This window comes from Zonotrichia albicollis, chromosome Z (assembly GCF_047830755.1).
Source record: "Zonotrichia albicollis isolate bZonAlb1 chromosome Z, bZonAlb1.hap1, whole genome shotgun sequence".
Taxonomy (NCBI): Eukaryota; Metazoa; Chordata; class Aves; order Passeriformes; family Passerellidae; genus Zonotrichia; species Zonotrichia albicollis.
In genome coordinates, this window is record NC_133860.1 from 79,925,994 (window position 1) to 79,951,787 (window position 25,794).

General features: G+C 37.9%; 1 protein-coding gene across 2 annotated transcripts in view; it reads left to right on the plus strand.

Moving 5' to 3' along the window:
• SLC12A2 (solute carrier family 12 member 2) overlaps positions 1 to 25,794 on the plus strand; it is a 53,567-nt gene that overhangs the window by 15,282 nt on the left and 12,491 nt on the right. For both annotated transcript variants that reach the window (XM_074532355.1, XM_074532356.1), the window contains exons 2-18: positions 1,089 to 1,208; positions 2,228 to 2,303; positions 2,836 to 2,931; positions 4,586 to 4,725; positions 5,448 to 5,558; positions 8,440 to 8,548; positions 8,961 to 9,088; positions 9,176 to 9,260; positions 13,177 to 13,331; positions 17,963 to 18,070; positions 18,669 to 18,792; positions 20,033 to 20,134; positions 21,205 to 21,360; positions 22,125 to 22,224; positions 23,024 to 23,135; positions 25,339 to 25,479; positions 25,672 to 25,778. In XM_074532355.1, the coding sequence (XP_074388456.1) occupies positions 1,089 to 1,208; positions 2,228 to 2,303; positions 2,836 to 2,931; positions 4,586 to 4,725; positions 5,448 to 5,558; positions 8,440 to 8,548; positions 8,961 to 9,088; positions 9,176 to 9,260; positions 13,177 to 13,331; positions 17,963 to 18,070; positions 18,669 to 18,792; positions 20,033 to 20,134; positions 21,205 to 21,360; positions 22,125 to 22,224; positions 23,024 to 23,135; positions 25,339 to 25,479; positions 25,672 to 25,778 (1,970 nt within the window). The remainder of the gene's footprint in view (positions 1 to 1,088; positions 1,209 to 2,227; positions 2,304 to 2,835; positions 2,932 to 4,585; positions 4,726 to 5,447; positions 5,559 to 8,439; positions 8,549 to 8,960; positions 9,089 to 9,175; positions 9,261 to 13,176; positions 13,332 to 17,962; positions 18,071 to 18,668; positions 18,793 to 20,032; positions 20,135 to 21,204; positions 21,361 to 22,124; positions 22,225 to 23,023; positions 23,136 to 25,338; positions 25,480 to 25,671; positions 25,779 to 25,794) is intronic.

Below are 25,794 nucleotides of genomic sequence, written 5' to 3' on the forward strand. Positions count from 1 at the left end.
AGAGTAGAAGGAATTTGGTAATATACCTCACCCTAATCTTTATTATTCTTTCCCTGCATACACTTGAAAGCCTTGTGTCCATTCTGTTTTGTGTCTTACTTAGCAAATGTGGGTTTTGCTCTTTACCTTGTTGGGATTGAATCTCTAATTGTTAAAATGTTTTCTAAGCCCTGCGATGCAAGCTGATTTGCAGTATGCTGCTTGAGCTGGTTTGTTGAATGTTGTTCAGGGTCTTTCTACTGTATCCAAGGAAACAAGTATTAAGAATGGATAAACTACTTAGAGTGCTTTTGCTTTCTTATAGCAAGTGTAGGAAATGTTTGAGTTCAAATGTTCTGGTGCTTGCCTGGCTTGGTAAAGCAAAATTCCCTTTAAAGCAAGCATATATGTGTGTGTATACACATATATTTTCAATTATACTTAAAGTTGAGGTTTTCTGCATCTTTGAAGTTGAGAGTTGAATTGTAAATAAAAGACGTAAGTTGGCCTTTGTCCGTGGGGCTGGTGTTGTCTCCATCTGTGATCCTTCCCATTTAAATGGTGAGCAGTATTTGGGAAGAGACTTCTCTTCCCTCCTTTTCCCTGAAATGCCAATCTCCCATCCTTCTTTCTGGCAGCATCACCTTACAAAGAGTAGTAGAATAGTTTGCAGGGAAATGAATAATTTATTTCCTGAAAAATTGATCAAATGACAGCTATGTCTGAACCAGGAAATGCTACAGCAGAGACCAGTAACTTGTGGTAGAGCAGTCTGTGCTTTCACATAAGAAGTAAAATTTCTTGTGCATTTGAAATCTTCCAGCTCTTTTTCTACAGACCAGGTGTTTGACTTTTTTGGGGATCTGGAGCTAATTCTTGAATATACTTACCACATTGGCTGTTAACAGTTTGCTCTTGTAAGTTTGTTGTATGTTCCTTTAAATCTGAGATGTGCATCATGCAAGGCGCATAAAGGAGCAGCTCAAAACTTCTGACATGTCTTTCTTTTTATTTTTCTGTAAAAGATGGTGGGTTTTTTTTACAAGATAAGTTTCATATGCCCACTCTGCTCTGTCAGTGACACAAAAACTTTTTTTGTGTTTTCAAAGGAGCCATTTGAGGATGGCTATGCCAATGGTGAGGAGGGCACACCAGCTGGGGATGCAGCTGCTGCTTACACACCCGACAGCAAAGGTGTGGTCAAATTTGGCTGGATAAAAGGTGTGCTGGTAAGTTTGATATATGGTTCTTCAGTTTTTTGCAGGTGCTGATCTATTCTTACAAATCTTGCTAACCACCTTCTTTGTTGGCAGGCATTGTGATAGTGCAGTATAAAGATTACGTGCATGAGAGGTGTGATAAATGCCATAATTTTATGAAGGGTTTCTCCTATTTCAGCTGAATTTTAAGGCAATAAGTACTTCAGGGCTTTAAGTTCTTAAAGGTTTATGGTTTTTTAACACAGGTTTTAAGAGTTTTTACATTGCATGATTTCCAAGAAGGAAAAAGATACTGTCGTGGAAAAATGTGTGCTGTACTTCTGTGGTTTGGAGAGGTTATCTCCTTTTCTGTAGGATTGATATATTCCTCTTTAGGGAAGAGAGAGACCCAAGATCTGTTTTTAGTCTCCTATCTAAATTCTGAACAAAGCAAACTCTATTTTTATTGAGACCTAAGAGTTGTAAATACAAGAATAAAAAAAAAAAATGCACACCTCTCCATCCTTTTATTGTGCATATGTGTTTTAAGATACAAATGGTACAGAAGAGTAAGTTATTTAGTAGGGTGTTGCTTTAGTGCATGGTTTGGTTTTTTTTTGAGAGAGAGAGGTTTGTGGGAGATGCAGACTGGGGTTTTAGACCTCATGATATTATAGACACTCCTGTATATTTTATTCTGTATTGTGAATTTTGGATCCTAAAGGTTAGAATCTAAATTATTACTATTGTTTGCTTGTAGCATACTGCAAGTGTAGATATTGAACTACTCTTAACTCTGTGTTTAAGGTAGTAACTTTTCAATAATATTTAAAGTCCTTTTTTTTAAACCAGTCCTAAACTTTTATGATAACATCATATTCTTGTGAAATAATTTGAAAAGTGAGGAAATACTGCAATTTTAAAAGTGAGGAAATACAGAAAGATAATTTCAAGAACATTAAAAACTGAAAGGAAGAATTAATGGAAATTACTGCAGATGCAATCTGTGTTGTATTTCCAATCTATGTTACATTTCTGCTTTATCCTAGGTACGATGTATGTTAAATATTTGGGGTGTGATGCTCTTCATCAGACTATCATGGATTGTAGGACAAGCTGGGATAGGTATGGATACTAATGCTGTAATTTTATTTCAGTGACTTTCAAATGTGATCCACAAGAGATACTGATCCTGAGCTTTTACTTCAAACAGGAATAGGAAATTACCTTAATATTGCCAATTTTTATGGTAATTTATCTTATCAAAAACTTCAACCAGTTACTTAGACCTTTTTATTTAGGTACAAGGCAAGTACTTTAAAATTTACATTTGCAAGTCTTCAGTGAACTGTAGAGATAAATTTTTGATCTCTTATTATTAAACTCTGCATATGGACTGTGTAGTATATAAGCAAATCTTTCCAAAGGCTTAACGTAAATGTTGGATTGATCTGTAGAATAGAGTTCTTACCTTGCTGATTAAAGAGAATCTTTGCCCATTTTTATTTTTAGCCTTATGGGCAAAGAGGAAGCCTTTTGCTTGAAAGTAAATTTGTGTTCTACTTGCAAGACTTGAGTATTTAAATGAAATTAAGTTGAAGGTTTGTACTCTTTAATGCTGCAGGGCTTACAGTGTTTTCATCTCTTTTCCCAAAAGGTCTCTCTGTCTTGGTTATTGGAATGGCCACTGTTGTGACAACTATTACAGGATTGTCTACTTCAGCAATAGCCACAAATGGGTTTGTAAGAGGAGGTAATGCTATTTTCATGAGGTTTTTAAAGCTTTCCTCACTCTGGAGTGCACACTTCAGTGTTGCTGAGGAGCAAAGCCTTCCTTGTGTTCTGTGTGTGATTAAACAGTCACGTAATTAACAAAAAGTCAATAGATAGCCTACTATTTAGATTTAAACTAGTTTAAATCTAATTAGTTTAAACTAGTTTAAATCTAAACTAGTTTAGATTTAACCCTGCTCTTATGCTGTAAAAGGAACTTGATTGGTGTAAATTTTTGTAATACAGGTGTTTTTAAAGCTACATATCCAGCTATGGAGTAGGGTCTTAATATTCTCCTGAGGTGCACGGGTTGGTTAAGAGTGTGTTTATGTCCTGAAATAAACCTTCACACAAGTAACTCTGCAAACTCTGTTAGGTCCAGCTTTCCTGAGGGTGATGGTTTTCATTCTCTTCCATGGTTTATGTGGTGTTGTCAGCTATTTTTGGAAATGGTTGGTGCCTCTGACATGATCAGGCTTCTTCATGACATTACAAGACTGCTGCTAGGAAAAAAAATGTGGTAGGACTAAAGTAGGAGGTTATAAAACTATCTTCATTAATACTAAGAATGAAGAGAAAAGCCTCACTATCGCAAAGTAAACAGACCCAATGGGAAAAATCAGCTATGACTGTTAGCATTATGTCAAGCTTAAGTTTCTGAATGCCTTTCTGGTCTTTAATTATATTATGTATATCAGGTTTTTGCATTCATATAGGAGCTTTTTCTTTTAAGTCGTTCTTGAAAAATAGTACTTCATTAGGAAATTTGAAGTCCTGAATTGGAAGAACTGTAAGATTTCATAGGAACATTTTTTCCTATGAAAATGTTGTAATACAGTAAATTTTTTTTAATGTTACATAAGAAATACAGAAGATGTCAAAGCTGGGTACTTATACAGGATTTCCGCAAAAAGTCCAAGGCAGTGAAATTGAGTATTTTCTGTTGCAGATTTTTTACATGCACTCCGTTATTTCAGACTGGAGCTGGAGGGTTTTGTTGCTTCTAGAAAGCTTAACCTTAAGTTTGAGGAATAAGCCTTTGCTACGTTTTCTAAACTTTATCTTCCTGTAATGTTCCAGATACCCAGATTTTCATTTGTCATGTGGGATTTGTTGTTTTTTTGTTCCGCTCAAAAGTACAAAGAGCAGGCTCTTGAGTGTCCCATTGGAGGGCAGAAAATTCATTTAACAGCAGAGCTTTTAGGAACAGGTCTTGGAAGCTTGGAACTTTAGTGGATTTATTGCAGTCTGCTTTGCTTGATCTTGCCTGCACAAGTGCTTTGGGCAGTTTGAAGTAAAAAGCCCAGTTATACTGCAGCTTGTGTTCTACAGTTTTTAGCCACAGAACTAGTTGCATACCTAATATGCAATAATATGATGTGGTGCATCATTTATAGTTATTTCCACCTGGTCTCTTTTCCTAAGAACTTGAAATACATTCCTGAAACTTCAGCACATCTGTCCCTAAGTTAAGGGGACAGATGTTATCTGAGTTAAGGGTTATTTTCTAATACATCAGGGAATAAAGAGTGAGTAGATTCTGACTTGTGTAAATGTTAAAGGGCTGATGACTGTCTGTTACAAGCTCTATCATGTCGAGGACTTCTTTGTCATTTGTATTTTTTTTCTTTCAGGAGGAGCATATTACTTAATTTCCAGAAGTCTGGGGCCAGAGTTTGGTGGTGCCATAGGACTGATTTTTGCATTTGCCAATGCTGTGGCAGTGGCAATGTATGTTGTTGGTTTTGCAGAGACTGTTGTGGAGTTACTCAAGGTTTGTGGATGACACTGCTTATATTGATTATACTTTATAGATAAAGTTTTACACCTCATATAGAATGTTTGAGTATATAAAGTATATACTTACTCTTTTTTTTATTCATCTGATCACAAAATGGTGTGCTTTGGAAAAGACATTTCAAGGTCACCTAGTTCATCCCCCATCCAAGTAGAATCACAGAATGGTTTGGGTTGAAAGGGACCCTAAAGACCACCCAGTGCCATCCCTGCCATGGGCAGGGACACCCTTCACCATCCCAGGGTGCTCCATGCCCCATCAGCCTGGCCTTGCACATTTCCAGGATCCAGGGGTAGCCACAGCTGCTCTGTGCCAGGGCCTGCCCACCCTCACTGTAAAATATTTCTTACATCTGACCTAAATCTGCCATCTTTAAGTTTAAAACCATTATTCCTTGTTCTGTCACCACAAGCCCTATCCAATTTCTTGTAAGCCCCCTTTAAATACTAAGTGATGGCAGTAAGGTCTCCCTTTTCTCCAGGCTGAACAGCCCCTATTGTTTCCATTTGGAAGATTCATTGATTTAAAAACAAGGCAAAACCCAAATTACTTGTATCCTTAAAGGGAATTTACACTCAGTAAATTTGTGGTGTGCAGGTAAACTACTAATAAATTATAGTGAATAGAATGCTGTTCTTTAGGGAAGATATTTACCTGATGAAGTATATGACTGTGTATTTTTTTGTTTGTTTTGTTAGGAAAATGGAACATTGATGATCGATGAAATGAATGATATCAGAATCATAGGAGCTATCACAGTGGTTATACTGCTGGGTATTTCCATTGCAGGAATGGAGTGGGAAGCAAAAGTAAGGAATTCCCTTTTTTTTTTTTTTTTTTTTAATTCTCTGCTTCATAATTTTGCTTCCATTTTTATACCTTAGCTGTCTGATTTATTTTTAGTGTATTCAGTGTATTCAGTATTGTTTGATGGTACATTAGAACTGAGTTGACTTTTATGCAGTAGCTCTTGGTCTGGCACTAGCATGTGCAGCTCTGAGCAGCATTTCAAATCTTAAACCACTTCACTGGAAGCTTAAGCATCTATGAGAACCTAAACTCCAGCATAATCCACTCTTAATGACATTGTCAAATAGATTAATGGCATTTCCCTCTTCTGGGCAGTTACAGCACAAGAGAAGGTAAGAACTTCAGCATGGGAATTTTCCCTTACTATGAACTTCAGGCAGATTCGAAGGATGAAAAACAATGGGCTGGCTTCCCTTCTCTTTCACTCTCTTCTGGTTTGATTTTCACCTGGAAACAGCCAGACGGTGGGATGCACTCACTAGACCCAGCATGGAGAAGGATTTTGAGCATTGGTGGTGATGCAAAAGAGTGAGGAAAACCTCACTCTTAGGTCAGCTCTGACTGAAGAGGTCTTAACAGAGAAACTCTTCTGCCTTACCAGTTTTCTGCTTGGCATTATGAGGCACTGTAGCTTGCTCTCTGTTGCCTGCACTTTGTAGGCTTTTTATGAATATCTGTCCTTAATTTGCTCAAAAAAAAAAAAAAAATTGAGAAGAGCCTCTCACTTGGCCTTCCTTCCCAATGTATATTGATATCACAATAGCTCCTGTTTTCTTGTCTGAGAGGCAGCTGAAGGAGCCTTCTCATGAAGTATTGTGAGTTTCTTGTGCTCCTTCATCAAGATGATATGCTGTTTATAATAAAAATGAGAGGATTGTTTTTATCATTGTTGCTTCCAAGAAATAGGGCTCCTAGAAGAAGTGAGTGAAGATCGAGTGCATTGCTTTGATCTACTGGGGAGAAAAGAAACTTACAGAAATTGACCTGGTCATGAACTTCTTTAGAAACTCTTTACCTTTCTCAAGTAGCCCTTCACTCTCTGTAACTTGAATTTGTGGTGCTCTCTTTATACACCCAACTGCAAACAGTGATGACCTCCTTATTCTGAACTGTTTTGAAAGAATTTTTTGTTAATGATCTTCTGGCTGCTGCCACTTGAAGTCACCAAGTAGTATCTTCATTTTGCTGTGTAGCATGAGCATTTATATAACAATAGTTTGCATGAAAATACCCCTGTTTAATGTTTCTACATCAAACCTGAAATGTGGTATTACTGCAGTGCCATCCTTATTTTAGGGATAGCTTTCAAAAGTCCTGTCCTCAATGTAAAAGTCAAGATTTGGTTTCTCGGTCATGGAATGAGGCAAGTGGGAGCAATGATTGGCAACGGAACCTGTCAAACAGGCATTTCATGTGGGCTAACAGAACTCAGCCTAGCAAAGCATCAGTGTCTCCATCTTGATCTGTGGTGTTCTCCTATGCCTTAGCCAGGTCTTAGAGAAAATGGAGCAGGGAAATCTGTCATAATGCCTTTGAACCAGATCTAAAAAGATCTAAAAGTGAGGAGAGACTGGGATTGATTCCAGGGAAGTTTGCTTTAAAAAATGGGTTTTTAGGGTTTGTGGTGTTCACTTCTCAGCTCCTTGTGTTGAAGTCTTAGAAGCCCATTCTTTCAGACTTGGGAATTTGAGTAAGATATTCAGCAAACATCCTAGCTTCAGGGAGAAGCTTCCTTAGTTACTGGAAAAATCCACTTGTGGCAATTGCTCTGTTATAACTTAATGTTTATGTTTCTGTCTTACTAAAGACTTCTGTAAGCACCCAGCTGTATCCTCACACCCCTCACCTATTCTTGAGGCTTTACAACGATTTAAATACAGGACACAAACTGTTTTTCTTCAGGTGGACTTTTCAGTCTGCTGCAGGCCATTTTGCTCTGTTTATCACAGTTCCACCCTTTTTTCCTGAGAGGCTGAGTGAACTGAAAACTTTATTTTGAAGGCATGAACAATGCCGCAGTGATATTGCGTGTTAGCTCCTGATCCTAGGCCTGAAAAAGGTCTGTGAATAGCTTTCCCCAAGCTACGGGCATTCCTTTCTAAGGAATCAAATCACCCAAAAGATAACAGCAGTGTGATTGCTTATTTTAATGGAAGACCTGAACCATCCCTGCAGTGCCTGGATTTATCTTTGCACACACTTTAGAGGTGTGGGATGGTTTAAAATACTTCTTGTTCAACTTGTAGGGTTTATAATAGTTCTGCAGAAAAGTGACTAAAAATCTAGGTTGTAATAAAAGAAGTGTCAAAACTAGGAATTAACAAGTAATTGTTGCAGTTTGCAATTTAATTTCCTTATTAAGGATTGATAACATGAGAATGTGGCAAAATAAACTATTTCCTTGCATAAAATAGGAAACAAGACCTGTTTCATTCTGGATGTAATACATTTTTTAGAAAATACCACATACTAAAGTATAAGACACAGGATGACCATGGCTAGTTAATGCAGTAGTAGCATTTGTTTGGCATTTGGCTATTTTCATGTAAATTTCTTGAATCTCCTCAAATACATTCCTTCTGGAAGGCTTATATATGAGAAATTAATTCTTTTAAGCATTTTGTCTCTACAAGTATATTTTTGAGGCATTTAGCAATAATAAACCTTTTTGATTAGGCATAGAACTTGGAAATTATTCCTATTTCATAATTAAAAATCCTTGTACAAGTTCTCTCCAGCTTTCCTGATTTTTTTGCAGAGAACATGCTGAGAAGGTGAAGCTGAATTTGGAATCAAGTAAACATTTACATTTTATAGCACAGCACTTGATACTATGAAAAGAACAAGTTCTCCTGTCTGACAGCAGTCATTGTGTTTCAGGCACAGATAGTCCTGCTGGTGATCCTCATTCTTGCTATAGGAGACTTTGTCATAGGAACATTTATTCCTCTGGAGAGCAAGAAGCCCAAAGGTTTCTTTGGTTACAATGGTATGTTGGAACAGTGTACAGTATGGTAAACAATTCCTTCCTTTCCAAAATAAGCTGCTATTATTAAATTAAACATCTAGTATATCTTATAGTCTTGTTTAACTGTGGAGACTTTTCCTGATTGCTTGTCACTTCCGCAATTGGGTCAAAACTTGAGTATTACTTAATATTGAATATATATTAAATTTAAAAAAGCTGGATTATACTGTAAGTATTTTTTCTACATTTAAATCTGCTTAAGTTCGCTGTGTTGACTTTGAGTTGAAGTGATGAATTAGGGCTTAAATGTTCTACATTTAGTTTTAAGAAAGTCCTGTGACTGTCAGCTTTTTTACTGGTCTGATAGTGGCTGGAATGGGTTCATACTTCAGCTTCCATGTGAATATTCACAGACTTAAATCTTCCCCTGCAGCCGACATATTCATGGAGAATTTTGGGCCGGATTTCCGACAAGAGGAAACCTTCTTTTCTGTGTTTGCTATTTTCTTCCCTGCTGCAACTGGCATACTTGCTGGTGCAAATATCTCGGGAGACCTTGCGGTGAGTAGTGAATTAAAGACATTTTCCACGACCACTCAAGTGTCCATTGACCTCTGTCATCACTGTCCACTGACGTTTTTCTTTCAGGATCCTCAGTCAGCCATACCTAAAGGAACACTGTTGGCCATCTTAATCACTACATTGGTTTACGCAGGAATTGCAGTGTCTGTAGGTAAATAGAGAATGTTTTTAACTTTCTCCTTTCACGTTTGTTCTAAGGACATGTTTTGATTTGGTTTTATGTAATTTGTTATGCAGAGTCGTTATGTAATTGACTTTCTTGCACGGGAAAGTAATAGCCAAAGGTTTCTTGTTTTTGCCGTTGGGAGATTTCAGTTTTCAGCTGGTTTTATAATTTCATGAAATAACTGATGGTTTTCTAAGAAAAGTTGACTACTTCAGGCAGAAGATCACAGTAGACTTCTATCGGTGTTGCCTCATTGTTGCAGTTATTTACGTTAATGGATTTATAGTTTAGCAGTGGGATAATCCCTGGATTAGAAAAGCGTGTTTTCAGGAAATACCCACTGAAAAAACACCTGTGTTGTTTTGAGGATTATGGTAATCAGCCACATACCTGCAGGGAGCTGTGGGATGATCCGACAGCACTGTGGTGAGGATGTTTGGGCAGTAATTCCCCAGCTGAGGGAGGAGACCAAGAAAGGCCTTCAGTTCTCATCAGCCCACTTTTGGAAGTGTCGTGTTCTGCTGTAAAGAGGAGAAATAATCAGAGACTGATCTGAGTCTTTTCTTCCCAGTCTTTCCCAGCCCACAGTTGTTTGAAGTCCTCTGTAGAAGTTGCCCTGGGGTTGGTACCAGTCTTGCTGTAGAGTACCAGTGGTTTACTATGTTTTCCCCACATATAAAATAATTCTAGTAACCTTAAGATTACAGGATTGTAATTGAATCATGCACATTTCTTGCCTGTGATTGGAAACATTTTTTTAGTCATGTCACCTAAAGTAGTTTCTGACAGCAATAATAATTTTTCTTACGTGAAAGACCTTGTTTTATAATAGCTGTGGTGCCTTTTGAATGAAATTCTCATTTCTGAGAGGACCATTGATCTTACCACTAATGATACTTCCTTTCAAAGATACCAATCTTGCTAGTCTGCCTTTGTTGGCTAACGTGGGAGTGTAGCTCTGCCAAACAGTTGCTCTGTAGTGATTGTGCTTTATGCAGCATAATGAGCTACCCTCATTTCCTAATTAGATTGACTGCATAGACCTCTTGCTACCAAATTTGAATCCTTTGGAACCTCAATCCACACAAGACTCAAATTATTGTTAATACTTACTTATTAATGGAATACTTTGATCAGCTTCCAAACGTGAAAAGTGCAGTATAAAAACTGACAAAAGAAGCAGTTTGCAAAACCAACTGGACGTGAAATTGATTCATCAGAAATGTTCTGCCATGTACTGACTTACACTTTGAATTCTGCTCATTAGAAAAAGGCAGCAGGAGTCAGAGATCATGGGTGAAATTCAGCTCCTTTTGAGGCGTTGGATCAGGAGTATTGGACAAACAAAACCACTTTTATTCCTTTCCCAGAGAGTGGTGTAAGCAAGTCACTAAAGATATGAAGGGGTAGTAAGTGTTGCAGAGTAGTCATATCTGAAGAGGAGGAAGATGTTCTGAACTTAACTCACTATTTGTATGCTCTGTAGTAAGTAAGAAGGCTAAACTGAGTAGAAAAGAAAGAAGGAAAACTACTGATCCTGCTGCTAGAGCTAGGCAGCTATTTCAGAAGGATAACTGAGACATTGGTATGCATAATTCAGTTTCATAATTCAGCAGAGGACTGAGGCACACAAGCAGGTGGCATGAGAAGGCAGATTTCACAGACAAATTTGCTTTAAAAATCGTGGAAGATACATTTCTAAGAGCTACATTTATCACTTTAAGAACAAGGGAAGCTCTAACAAAAAAAAAGTCAAAGTTCTGAGTAGCATTATGACCTGCTTCCTGTAGTTATGAAAGTAAAACTAATTCACAAGAGCCAAACTGTAATTGTTCGCAGCACTAGTAAAATTAAACACTCTGAACTGCACTCTGAAGGGCTGTAGTAATTCTGGAATTCATATATTAAGGAGATAATTTGTTAGAGATGGCTGTAAACTTTCTCATGCTTAAAGCCTGGCAAAGCTCTATTTCAGTTTGGCAGGAATATGCTTGTAAATGCCTGTGAAAAGGTGCAATCTTATTTTCACAGGAGGGAAGACCTAAAGACTTTAGGGGAAAAAACTGCCAGAATCATATAAATAAATGCAACTTTTCTGAATGAGTCTTACAGAAAGTAACATTTATTGTTGTTACCTTATCTAAGTGTCTTCTGCTGAGAACAGAGCCTGCCTGCCTGTTGTACATTCTCTCTCAGTAAGGCCCACATTAAGTTTGTTCCATGTCTCTTTCTGCCACATTTTGATTGCATGTGTGAAAGTCCTGGCAAAGCTGAGTTTGAACTTTGACAGAATGAGGAGGAAGAGGGCTGTGATAGTGCACTGTAGGTATTTAATGAGTTGTTCAGTATAATTGGCCTGCCACTGCAATTTTGTCAACAACAAAATGCTGTTTACAAATAGTTCAGCTGAGAAGTGTGTTGTCAAATCCATTTTATGCTGCTCGAGTGGCTGGGGCAGATACCTGAATAGTGAAGAAAGGGAAACATTTTCCTCTTACAAAGCTCTTACTCCCAGTTAAACAAGAAAACAATTTTAAAAACCTCAGCTCCTCCACATACTCACAAGAAAAGCATAAGACTGGTGTGTGGTGTAGGAAACTCATTGTAATTTCACCAGTTAGGCATAATAAGTAACTAAAAAAGAAATGAGGAGTGGAAGGATTAATTAATGTCCACCTACTGGGACCAGGTGTTGTGGTGGGCTGTTAATCAAGTTCTGATGTCTCACAAGAATTTAAATATGGTATAACTAATCAGGAATTAATTTTCCCCGTGGAAGAGAGACAACATACATTGATGCCTAGGAATATTACTGAATAAACTTACACTTGCAGCAGATCTCTGCCTTCTTAATTTTTGCAAATAGTTAATTTAGATCCTTAGCTGTCATGGGGTTTTGTTGCAAGGCAGTTCTTGTCATTCAGATTCCTGGAAGAGTAAAGGAAAGGAGTTTTATTGACTCTCTGGACTTTTCCCCACTCCTTATTTAATTCCAGTCCCCAAAGTATTTCCTGGTGTTCAAACAGTTTGATTACCTCTACTATTAGACTACAGAATGTTAAATAATACTTAGTCTTATCTACTTGTTGTCATATATGAGACAAAACCCCCTTGAAATAGAAGACTTAAACTAATGGGTACTGAAATACCATTTTCTTAATACTTACAGGCAGAAATACTGTTTCTCCAGCATTTTCTTGACCAGCAAAATTAAAATGTAATAATAGATGAACAAAAGACAGTAGTTAAGGTGATGATTATAAAAGAATGTGGGAGAAATTACACTCTGTGTCTGTTTTTCACCAAGAAACCGCCTGAAAAATACCATGGTCACATAGGAGATGGCTTACTTAAACATTGGGAAATGGCTTGCAACAGCCTTTCATGAAACTTCTTTTTTTTAATGGCTGAGTCATAGTGACAGCTGCAACAGAATTTATACCTGTCTGCAAACATCTATACACACAAAACAAATCTGCACTCCTCTAGGAAAATTGACTACAAGAGAAAGTGTAAAGTCATAAAACTATAAAATGGCTTGGGTGGGAAGGGACCTTGAAGATCACCCAGTGTCCAGCCTGGCCTCAGGCCTGCCAGGGATTGTGCTCCTAAATTCCTGCAAGCCTATTGGCATGCTTTTCCTCCATGCTAAAACTTTGTTTCTTCCTACAATCAGATATATTAAAAAACTAAAGATTGTTTCAGAAAAGGGAGCAGTTGCTCTGTTTGTGTTTGTTTTCATAGTGAGGATGAGCTTAGTACTGTAGCATCTTGAAAAACTAAATGTGGTATTTTAATGTTGCTCTGTTAGATAATGCTTACATAAAAAGGAATTAACACCTATCCTTAACTTCAGGTTCAGTTTGTTAATGCTTTTTTGTTACTGTTGTGTCCATTGCAGGTTCCTGTGTAGTTCGAGATGCCACAGGGAATGTTAACGACACCATTGTCAGCGAGCTGGCAAACTGCACTAGTGCAGCCTGCAAACTCAATTATGACTTCTCATCCTGTCAGTCTCAGGCAGGGTGTCACTATGGGCTGATGAACAATTTCCAGGTATAAAACTTCCTCCTTAATCTCTATATCAGGTTTTGTGTTCAGATTTTTTTGGATTTTTTTGGGGAGGATTTCTTTTTTTTTTTAATTTGGTTTGGTGTTTTTGTTTGTTTGGTGGGTTTTTTTGGCGTTTTTTGTTGATTTGGTGTCTTGGTGGGTTTTTTTCGTTTTTTGGGGGATTTTTTTTGGTTGTTTTTGGCTGAATTTCTTGGGTTTTTTTATTTTTTGTTTGTTTGTTGTTTTGGGGGAGCTGTGCAGTGGCTTTTTTTGCTGGTTTTGGGTTTCTTGGTTGGTTTTTTGGCTTGGTTGGGGTTTTTCGTTGCCTGTTGTTTTGGCAGGTCTTGTTTGTTTTTTCCTTGGATTTGTTGCCTTGTATTTTTTCAGTTGCTTGTTAGGTAAAGTCATAAACTATACACACTGGCCTTCATAAATACAAATTTAATCTGGAATAGGTGTGTGGTACACTTCAGCTGGTATGCAAAATAATGAATACCTTTTGAAAACTCTTAGGTGTTTATACACAGGTGGCATAAATATCTACTCTTTTTCTGAGCAAATTGTTTGGATTTAGGTGGTGGTGCTGCAGCTTGCTTTAGGTACCTGAATGTCATCATTCACCAGTGAGGGTAAATGTACTGATTTTTCAGTAATGGTGCTGATTAATCATAGGTGGCCTCTGTCAGTAATTCGCTTGCTAAATTTTCAGGGTTTTTTAGAAAATACAGTGTTTTTTTTTAAAGGCTATTTTAATTGTTTGTCACAGCTTCCCCTTTAATGGTAACAAGGTCATGAATTTTCGTTAAACATAATGTTACAGTATTTAAAAATCCTCTGCAAGTTACGGGGTAATTCACAGTCTTTCACCACAGCTAGCTGGGTTGTTCATGAGCTACTGGTAAGGGTTTGAAAGAATCCAAAGGAAAATCAATTTACTGCTCACTGATTCCAGTTCAGTTTATGGTAGTCCCATCTTTGCCCAAAGTTTTTCTAACGTGTGTACAAAAAGTTGGCCAGAGATTGAGCTGAAATCCAGTAATGAAATTATTATAGTGTAATAATGTGGGTATCATCCATGGGGTTAACTTAGTTCGGGAAGTCAGAATTGCTGTTGTGGGATTGACAAATTTGCAAAATCTGATGACTTTCATTGTTTGTTTTAAGCTCAAAAGAACCAACGTATTGTCAAATATACAGCTGTGAATAGCCTGTAACTGGTTTCCTCCGTGTCTTTAAGTCACGACTATTGAAAGGTTCTTATCATAAATGTTACTTGTACTTCAGGGTGTTTCTGTCTCCCAGATTGTTCTTGCCTCTCTCTGTGGAAAAAAGTTTCTGTCAATTAGAACAAGTCACTTTGAAGGCCAGAGGCAGCACAGAGAATGTGGTGCCCTCTCACACCCCCCTGCTTTGTTGCAGTTTTGAGAACCTTCTCTGAAATTTCATTTTTGTACCCAGTGGGACTTCCCCGTGCTGTTTTTTTCTCTCACCCTCCCAGCTTTTGCTGTGCCTCTCTGAGAAGAGTCTGATTCTGTCAGAAGGAAAATGTTTGTGTGAGAGGCTGTTTATCTAATGAGACTCTTGTCCATTTCATAACTGAGCTGCTCACAATTTTGTATCTCTGACTGTTAGCTCTAAGGAGAGATACTGTTTTTTCATATGCAGTGCAGGGTGTGTGTGGGAAGGGAGGTGTCCACACTTGTGCACTTCTCAGGTTCTTTTCTGTATGGTAAATAGCTGAGAAAACTACTGCACAAACTAAAATGAATCCCTAAGGTGAGGGAGGATCGTTATATTTCTCTTCCAGCTTGAAAACAGGCAGGTTCTGGGGCAGAAAGTGCCAATTTGTGTTCACAGTGTAATGACTTCATCACTTCAGGACACTCTGTGCTGCAGTCAGTTCTTTTCCAAAGAATTGATCTGCAGTTCTGCTGGGTCAGCTCAGGGTGTGGGTCTGCTCAGGCAGCACATGGATCACCTGTAGTCTGATTTACCTGTGGAAATCTTAGATTAGGAACTCTAAATGAGGACAGGAGGTGAGACAGGCTGTCAGACCTGCCTAGAAGGACCATCTTTAGTTTCTGTTGCAGTGAATTGTAGCTCCTCACAGGCTTCTGATATTTCTGTTCAGTGGTTATTCTGTGCCCAGGCTGTCACCTGGTTGAAGAGTATTTGCAAAAATTTGTTCTGGGCTCTATAGCCTCAGCCTAGAGCTTCCCAACAAAAAGTTACAGCTTTGGGTAATTAATGTGCAGATATTTTTTTCAACTTTGGATGAAAGTTGAAAGTATAATGAAACTCAGTTGTTTTAATACAGCATTTTTGTTTTGCTCCAGAGTGCCGGACCAAGGAACTGAATTGTATCAAAATACGATATTTCATGATACCAAATGCTTGAAATTTAGGAGACTGGCTTAACTGTAAATGCCAGGCAAACATAATGAGGCCCTTATCAGCAGGAACTGTATGTCTGTGTCAGCACAACAGTGTTGCAGGGCCACTCTTCCCTTTTACTCTGCAGGGATGAAAATCTCAGTGCTATTTCAGCTGCCTTTGTGGGCTCCTTGGTTCGTGATCAGGAGGTCTGGATTGTGTTGGGGATGGAGGGAGGGGAGTTCAACACCATGGCACACTGATTCTGCTGGATCTGGTTCCCCCTGTGTTCTCCTGGCTTAGAGGAGCTTCCTAAAGGCGCTTAACTAACCTAAGGCATAACTTGCTGGCTTTTAAAATGCCAAATATTAATTGCATAGGCTTTGCTGGGATATCTCTCAAATTTATAAAACAGGGTAATGGTCAGAAATAGAGAGTGTCAATAATTTGAGGCATTGGACAGAATCTAGAAAAGAGAATGTAAAATATGAGTCGGTTGTCAGAAGCAAATAGCAAGTTGAGGCAAGTGTAGTAAAGTAAAGGCATCAAAATATTTTACATGTGAGAGGGAAAGTGAGGGAAACTTGTACACAGATTCCCTCTATAATGAGGGAAGATTGATTACGCCATCCTTGCAGGGAAAAAAAAATTACATTCTGCTTCTATAAAAATTAATGTGCATTTGTTAATTATGTTGCTATAGCAAAAGTTTCTTTCTACAATATTAGTACAGCATTTACACCTCTTAAATTTTATTCTGTAACATAATGTAGGGTTATTAGAAACTACCATTTAAAACTGTAAATTTTTCTGTTGCTTATAAAATTAAATTTCTGTTGCTTATAAAGAGATAGTTTAATAGATGTGTTGTTAGTCTTACTCTTCTATGATTATAGGCCTGGCATGCCTTTTTTTTGTTATAAACTTGCAAGTAGGCTTCAGAAAGTTCTCTCCTTCATTTGTTACACTACTCTGACAGACACTTTAGTCTCATTTTTTATTAAATTTGTCTTTTCAAGCGAGGCATCCCTTGGACTGACCTGTGAAACCTGATGTAGTGCACAGACTCAGCTGACTGAGAGGCCCAGCTGTCATTGTCAGTCTGGTCTGGAGAAATCCAGTAAATTTTACCATTAATTTAGTGAGCAAAACTTCATCAGTCATCTATACACTATGTCTGAGAACATCTGACCTAGTAAGATTATTAGACAGCAAGATTTTACCATTTCAGCTGACAATAACTTTAAAACAGGAGACTTCTGCATGCTTTTTTCTTGCCTTCATTTGGTTGCTCTCTTGATAATTTAAATGAGATTGCCTGGGTGAAAAAGGCAAGGAAGCAGTGCAAATGATGCAGAACCACATGGTGCTTGAAAAGCACCCTGATGAGTTTGGTCTGTTGACTAAAATTCTTCAGCACTGGCTGTCTTAGAGCAACTTCAGCTTTTTTTCTTCAAAGGAAAGTATTCTATGAAACCATGAACATTTTTTAATTACACTGTTGTGTATCCTAAATCACATGATAGGTGCAAAACTGCATGTAGCTGTGGTACAGATATAATCTGTGGAAAAGTGGAGTCACAGAGTGGTTTAGGTTGGAAGGGACCTTGAAGATGATCTTCCAATGCACATGGCATGGACAGGGGTGGCACTCACTTTTATAATCTCCCTCTTTTCCTAAGGCCCCTTGAGGTACTGGAAGGTACCAGCTCACTGCTCATCCGGCTTACATTTGACTTCTGTCACTGAGATTACAGACATGTGCTGGGATTTGATCTTGGGGAGATAGGAAGCAAGTTTGTCTTCCCCTTCAGGTTTTGACTGGGGGAAAAAAGGCCTAACTTAAAATGACAGAGATTGTGAGGAATGTGGTTTTCACATGTTTTATCACTTGGGGTTTCTGAGACCATGTTAGTCAGCAATAGGTTAGTTGGAATATGTTATACATTCCAAAGTATTTCTTCTTCCATTGCTTCCTTCTGATCTTCTTATGTGCCCATGAAGACTTTTGCCCTTGATAATTTGAGCTTCAAATTATATTGTATGAAAAGCCACCACCTCTTGTCCTGAAATCAGGATGCATTTATATTCCCTGAGCTGTCTCTAGCTCATTCATTTTTATGAATGCATAATATTCAGACAGCTCTTAAGTGAAGAGTGTGTAGTATTTTTTTTTTTTCTGTTTTTGTAGTTATGGTGCCATCTGTTTGTTTAGTGTACTTTTTTACATATTTTAAAAAAGAAATTATTTTGGTTTTCAGGTCATGAGCATGGTATCAGGGTTTGCACCACTGATTACTGCAGGTATTTTCTCAGCCACACTGTCATCTGCATTAGCATCTCTTGTGAGTGCCCCTAAGATCTTCCAGGTAAGTAAGGGAAGAAAACAGTAATATTTTGAAGAATAATAATTTTGAGTCATGATTTTTGGAAGGGGGCTGTGACATACTGCTGTCATTATCCATTATCAGATGACATCAGTGGATTGTTCTCATATTTACCTGTTGTTTAGAATGGGAGAACAGTTTGTTACTGTTTGTTGGGGTTCCTGAGTGTATTTTGCTCTATCTTCTTGTTTAACTATTGAATCTCCTTCTCTGTCTTTGGATTAAAAGAAGTTAAGTGAGGAGTCAGTTGTATTGATGCAGAGAACTAGTGTGTATATTGGGCAAAGTTTCCACTTCCTGAGAAAATAAAATATGTAAAAAAAGACTTTGTAATTTTAAGACAGTTGTCAAGTAAAATAGACAGTTACAGAACAGCAAATTTGCTTCTTGCAGGTGGACATTACTTAAGGATACAAAAGTGGAAATGCAAAATGTCGAGATGCAATGACAGTTGAGAATACAGTTAGTCTATGGTTTATAAACTATCCAGAAGTGTTCAGAAAGATACTGTGTAATGGAACATGGCATGAGCAAAATGCATGTTGACTCTTGATTATTTTTTTTTAATTTTTTCCCTTAGGCTTTGTGCAAGGACAGCATTTATCCAGGATTTCAGATGTTTGCTAAAGGCTATGGGAAGAACAATGAGCCACTGAGAGGATATATTCTAACATTTTTAATTGCTCTTGGATTCATACTAATCGGTTAGTTTGAAATTTTAGTAAATCTCAATCCCCTTTTGTCCTTTAGAAAGCATTCCAGTTGTGAACTTGAACTTGTCCTTTATAAAGCATGTTGTGAACTTGATGACAGGGTCCTAGAGTTCTAATGCACAGCTTAATTCTAAGTCAGCATTCTAAATCTGGTTATTTTGAGGCATACTTTCTCCTGTCTTCTAGATACAACTCTGTCAAGAGCTGCAGTAAATTTTAACTGCACTTCTCTTTTTAATCATAGGTATCTGTCTTAAGGTGCTGCCAGTCAATAGAAATACATCCTTTGCTTGAGACAGTGTTAACATCCTGTAAATATGAAAGTTTATTTCAGATTTTTAATAATGGCAGCTTCAGTAAAATGCAAACTTGCATGAGCAATGTTATTTAAAATGTACTTTTCTGTTAAGTTACAAATGGTGGAGCTGAGTGCTGACACTGCTGTTGCTGAAGGTTCTCTAGGTTATAATTAATTGCACATGTTCTCTGTAGGTGGCAAACGAATTGTGCTGTGTCCATCTATGAGTCCTGTGCCATTGTGTTTAACTTCTTTTCCCAGTTTGCTCTGTCCTCCTTCCTTCACATCTGCTTGAGGCAGAGATTCCCCCTTGGGGTCCCCGTTGAGCCATGCTGACTGGAAGCTTGATTGCAGCTAGAAACTTGCAGACCAGGATAGCACATTCTGCATTTTGATCACCTTTTTTTTTTTTTGTTTTTGTTTTTTAATGATGGTGAGAATACACATAAAAATATTTTGTACCATGCTGCCTCAAGGAAAGGAGAGAGCATCAGGTTTTTCCCTCTCACTGAAGGAGGCGTAAGCACCACTGTTGTGATGGTGTTGGTCTGTAATATTTAGATCATCTGGAATTCTTCAGAACCCAGTGTGTTAGTGTGCTGTTTGATCCAAGCCCTGCTGGGAATGAAATTTTCTCAATTAATGATCTTGAGAAAGTATGCAGTGCTTCCAGAGTGCTTCGAGAACACTTGGTAGTGCTTATATTTTTGAAGCTGAAAGCTACACTTCTTAACTGTTAAAAGAAAACTTAGTAAATAGGAGATCATTGATATAAATTCTGTCAGCAAAAGGGTAAACTGCATTTCCTTAGAATATATCAAAAAATGAGATTCTTTACAGCAGAATTTTTTCACTGTAATCTTCAAAACCATTGAGTGATACCTTTGGTAACTCGATAACTCCTTGCTTTTTTTTTTGTTTTTCATTTTACAGCCGAACTGAATGTTATTGCTCCAATTATTTCTAATTTCTTCTTGGCCTCATATGCCTTGATTAACTTCTCTGTATTCCATGCTTCTCTTGCAAAATCTCCAGGTAGGAACTACTCATGCATTAAAAGCTTAATATGTTGTATTCATGGGTCTTCTGAAGTTTTGAGAACTGGGTGATCCAGTAGGGCTTGGGGGCTACTGATTTTGTCATCTTTGCTGAGGGAACACAAGATAATTCAGAATTGATTCGTAAACTCGGGAAGAAAACATTTTTGCTAATTCAGTAGCTGGTGCTGGCAAAACCACCTTTTGTTGTCTTCAGTTTTTGTTGATGTTTCATATTCCAGACAAGAAGAAACAGGAATTGTTGGTGGTATTGCCCCATTTTTATAGTCCTTAGTGTGGGTTAAACTACAGGAATAAGCCAAAACCTCGTACCTGCAGAACAGATGTACATTACACCCAGTCCACATGCAGTTGAACTGGAATAACTCCCCTAAGAGCTTAAGTTATAGAATGGGTAGATTTGCTTTTTTTCTTCTCAGAGGGTGGGTATAACTGTTTGCACAACAGTTCTAACTTTAATAACTCTAATACACTTGTTAATCTTGGATGTGTTCATGGAGGTGTGTATACCGGATTTTAGGATAAACTTGTGGCAAATAATGTAAAACTGTCAGTTTAGTACTTGGATGTACCCAAGTTCTGTTTGGATATACCTGTCCTTTTCATGTAGTGAGAACTCCTATGTGAAAACAGTAAAAATGCACAACTATAAACAGTAGTATGTAAGAAACTGAGGTATGGGAGGATGATTTATGCTTTTCTACTTTTGAAAGGAAAAATCTAATGTCAGACCGCCTGGTTCAATAGACATATAGCACAAACATCCTCAAGCTTCCATCTGAGCTGTGCTCTTAGGGGGAAAAATTAGGAGCATTTACATATCTGTGTGAGAAAGCTGGAAATTCATTTGGAAGGTGTTGGAAAATGGAAAGCATAAATGTGCCAGTCTGCATTTACATCACTGAAAATCAGATGTTCACATGCAGTGGATGCAGAATACCAGGGAGGGGAAGGGAAAAAAGTGCAGTGCCTTCCTTCTTTTACATTTTAAATTTAAATTAATTTTCCCCCTCTTTTTTCTACCCTCCTAAATTTTATTTTGACTAGGTTGGCGGCCTGCTTTCAAATACTACAATATGTGGATTTCTCTCATTGGAGCTATTCTGTGCTGCATTGTAATGTTTGTCATTAATTGGTGGGCAGCACTTTTAACCTATGTTATAGTCCTTGGGCTTTACATCTATGTCACTTACAAGAAGCCAGGTATGTACAGGGGCTTCTTTTGGTTGTGGAGGGGGGAAAGAAAGGAAAAAAATATGGCTTTGGCAGGGAAAAACCCCAGCAACTTCTTTCTGTTTGGACCACTAGATTAAATTTCTGTTTCAGCCTTTTTAGTTGTAATTGAATGGAATTTTTCCTGCATAGTCACTGCTGTTCCCCCTCCTCCCAAATTATGAAGATGTCGCGTAGGCATAAATGTCTGAAAGGTAACTGGATGAAAAGGTGCATGTGGAAAATGGTAAATTCATTGTGTCTATCAAGAGATGTGTATGGGAGGAAAAAGATGATAGTGGAGTCTTACTGTTCCTCATAAAAATAATAATCTGAAAGGATCTGCTTAATCTAGCAGTTTTCCACTGAAAGTATCTGACTTTGTTTCGGCAGTGTTTTGAGATTCAGTTTTTTCTTTGCTGTGGTATAAAATAACTCAGCACAGCATTTTTTCTTCAAGTGGTGTTCTTTTGTGAAGTTGTAACTTCTGTGAAGTTGTTGTGGTCTTGGCAATGTGCAGACAAAAGAAAGCTACTCCCTTCCTTAACTATTTTGCTTAAACTTCTACAGAAATGTTATTTTTAGATATAATTGCCTGTTAAGCTGTAGGGTTTGTTGACTAGTGTTGTGTAAAATGTGGCAAGGTGTAGCTTAAATCTGTTGGTTTAGTCAATGTCCAGCATTTATTTTGTGATCATGAAGCTTTACAATGGACAACTGTAAATAACACATTGGAACCTCAAATCTTTGAACAGATGTGAACTGGGGATCCTCAACTCAAGCCTTGACTTACCTGAATGCTCTGCAGCATTCCATTCGGCTCTCAGGAGTGGAAGATCACGTGAAAAACTTCAGGTAACACTGAAAGATGGGAAATTCTGTTCTCTAGGTTGCTGTCACAAGGTTTGCTGTCAGGGTTTCCATCCACTAAGGCATTGTTCATCTCCTGTGATTCATCCAAGTAAATGGAATTACAGATTGAGTGGGATTATCAGTACAGGTGCCATCCTCTGAGGTTATGAAGATCCTGTCAGCAGCACAGTTTTCAACAAAGCATCCATGAAAATGAAATGGAGCGGCTAAGGAGATTGAGAGAGATTACTTTGGGGATTCATATGGTATCACCTGTTAATTATGATGATGATGAAAAGTGATCTCCTGTAATGGCCTCAGAAGTTTGGACACTTCCTCTTTCAAAATTGATTTAAAAGTTGCCTTTGACTTACTTGCACTGGGTTGGCTCTGCCTCCTGAAGGAAGGTAATGTAAAAAATGAGCAGATGATTCCAGGATTTCTGCTGGACACAAAAAAATATAAGCTACAGAATGCAAGGGATGTGACTTACTAGTGGGGAAGAAAAATTTAATCCCTCTTACCTAGTCTTGTCTAAAATCTGTTCTTGAACTTTTTAAATGTGTAGATTTTCAGATTTAATGGGATTACTGAATTTTTATGCAATTAGTCATAAATCTGCTGACAGCTGGGTAACAGCTGAACTTTTCTTAATTTACCATAGTCTTGTAAAAGTGGATGAGTTTATTATGAATATGTTGTTACAGCTAATATTTCGAAGAACTTTTTCTGTTATTGAAAACCCCAGAATTCCAAATTAATTCTAATTCCAATCTTCTTTTTTTCCCCCTCATAATTCTAGACCTCAGTGCTTAATTATGACAGGTGCTCCAAATGCACGTCCTGCTTTGCTTCACCTTGTCCATGCTTTCACCAAGAATGTGGGCTTGATGATCTGTGGCCATGTACATATGGTAAGTTTATTCTGTCTTTATAAAGTTACTTTGGTGGTGTTTTTCTTCTCTCAGATTTGTTGTTTGGTTTGGGTTTTTTAACGTGTTTGACTTCGTTTCTGGCTCATATTTAAGTTTTGGTTTGTTTATTTGTTTGGGTTTTTGGTTTTGTTTTTTTTTTTTTAATGAAAGCATCATTAGGCATTAAAAAATGCATGAAGAGATTTACTGGTAAGTTTTGCTAATGGGTCATCACTATGCCAGTTATGTGTACTACAGGGAAAATTTGTAAAAAATCAGTACCTTTGATAATTAAATACTTAAATACTGAAGGACCTTTTACTTCTAATTGAAGTGAACATTGGGAGATTGATTCCTTTGTAGAGTTCTGACAAAAAGCCTGACAGAAAAGAAACCTTCTTGAGCAGGAACTCAATATCAGTTTAGTTACTCATTATCGATAGCTAAAAATTGCTTTTAACCTTCCAAATAGCTTTTTATTCCTTCAGTTATCAGATTAATTTAATTGTCAAGTGTTTCCTCTTCCCTTTCTGACCAGCCCTTGATATTTCACTAAGTATCCTTGGATGTTTTGGTCAGAATACCAAGTGAGGATGTGTTTGCAGAGGTTCTGCATGGATATAATTCTGACAGTTCTTATTACTTAGTGTCTTACGTGGCAAACTGGAGTGATTTTTTGATGGTGGGAAGGAAGCAATTTTCAAGTAACTTTTCTTCAGAATCAGCTTGTCATGAGTTGTGTTGATTGAGATACAGGGTTGCTGTCATACAGTGATCTGTACCTAAACTTCCATTTAGCTACGGAGAGGCTCTGGCATCTCTGATAAACTTAGATAAATGCATTTTACCACACTGGAATTGAGTAGTTTTGCTTCATATCTTAAGGCCACACTTCTGTCACATCGTTAGGAACGTTTTAGCAAGTGCGTGACTAAGAGATGCAGGACTGGCACATGTCACCTACCCAGACTTGTGCAAGGCCTTCAGCCCAGTCCTGTGTGACAACTGACATGTCCAAACTGAGGAGACCTGGGTTTGAAGGGTGTGGGACTGAGTGGATGAGAAGTTGGCTGGAAGGACACAGGCTGGGAGTTGTGGTCAGTGATTCCATGTCCAGCTGGAGCCTGGTGATGAGTGGTGTCCCTCAGGCTTTGGTCTGGGACTGGGACATCCTTCATAGGTGACATGGACAGGGAGAGCAGGGCCACCCTCAAAAGGTTTGCAGCTCACACCAAGCTCAGGACACACCTGGAAGACACTGAATAAAAACATGGATTACTCTTAAATGTTTTTAAATTTATTACACTTACCAAGTGAAATAAATCTAATGAACAGATTAAAGCAAATCAAGTTAATGCAGTCCACGTACAGATACTCTGTCTTGAAAAGCTTTTAATTTCTGTCTATATAAAGTTAATATTACAGTGAATACGAAAGGAGAAACTGAGGACTGCTAGGGAGATAAGATATCACAGATGTAATCACTGCCATTTAAAAGTAGGGCTGTACAGAAAAGAATAAGCTGGTGTCACACTTCTTGCAGGAAAGCAACTCTGAAGATTCTTTGGGAGCATGTTCTTTCCCTATTTAAAATGACTTTCTTAAAGGAAGGGTGGCACTGCCTCATTCTTCAGTAGCTTTGACCATTTGGTTGAGTCTGTGTCCTCCTGCAAAAACTGGGCTGCTGTGTTCTTGATTATTCCTTGTCCTGTATTCTGCATTTTGATATCTAGGAGGAACACAAAAGATTCACCCCAACAGAAATAACATAAAGGAACTCTTTAAAGAGGAGGTGACTTTGACTGCAGGATACAAAGACTCCCATAAAGTGTAGTATTAAGTCATCCTGCATTTGTGTGTATTTTTTTACAAAGCCCTTTTCTTTTAAAACCATGTTAATGCTTTAGAGGACAAGCTTATTCCCAGCCCCTGGGGAAGAGGGTTGTGCTCAGCGGGAGCAAGGTTGATTTTTGAGCAACCCTCTTCCTAAAGATGGTAAAAGTTCTTCACTTTTTGCTGCTGACAGTGCCTGCTATTTTGTGGTTTGGGGTGTTGTTGATAGTGGTCAAGCATGTTTTGAGGTTCTCTGAATCTGAATTTGTTTCTAGCAGTGACTAAAAATTGGGAGGGGCTTTTTTACTCCCATTACTCCTATTCCTAATTCTTGTTCCCCTCCCCTGTTATTATTTCCTTCTTTTGAAAGGGTCCTCGGAGGCAAGCCATGAAGGAGCTGTCAACTGATTTGGCCAAATATCAGCGATGGCTAATTAAAAACAAGATGAAAGCTTTCTATGCACCAGTGCATGCAGAGGACTTGAGGGATGGAGGACAATACTTAATGCAGGTATTTAAAAAAAAATGTTAAAGTGCTGAAGATGCACATCAAAATCAGAAGGGGCTTTATACTTAGAAATACATTCCTTTTGCAAAATTATCTTCAAGCTTTGATGAAAATATTATTCTCTTAAGCAGAAAACAGAACCTTTAGTTGTGTCAGTAACCTGTTATTTTATAAAATACTTCTTGTTCTTCTTAGGCTGCTGGTTTGGGTAGAATGAGACCTAACACCCTTGTTGTTGGATTTAAGAAAAACTGGAGACAAGGTGATATGAGAGATGTTGAGACCTACATCAATTTATTCCAGTAAGTAGAAAATACA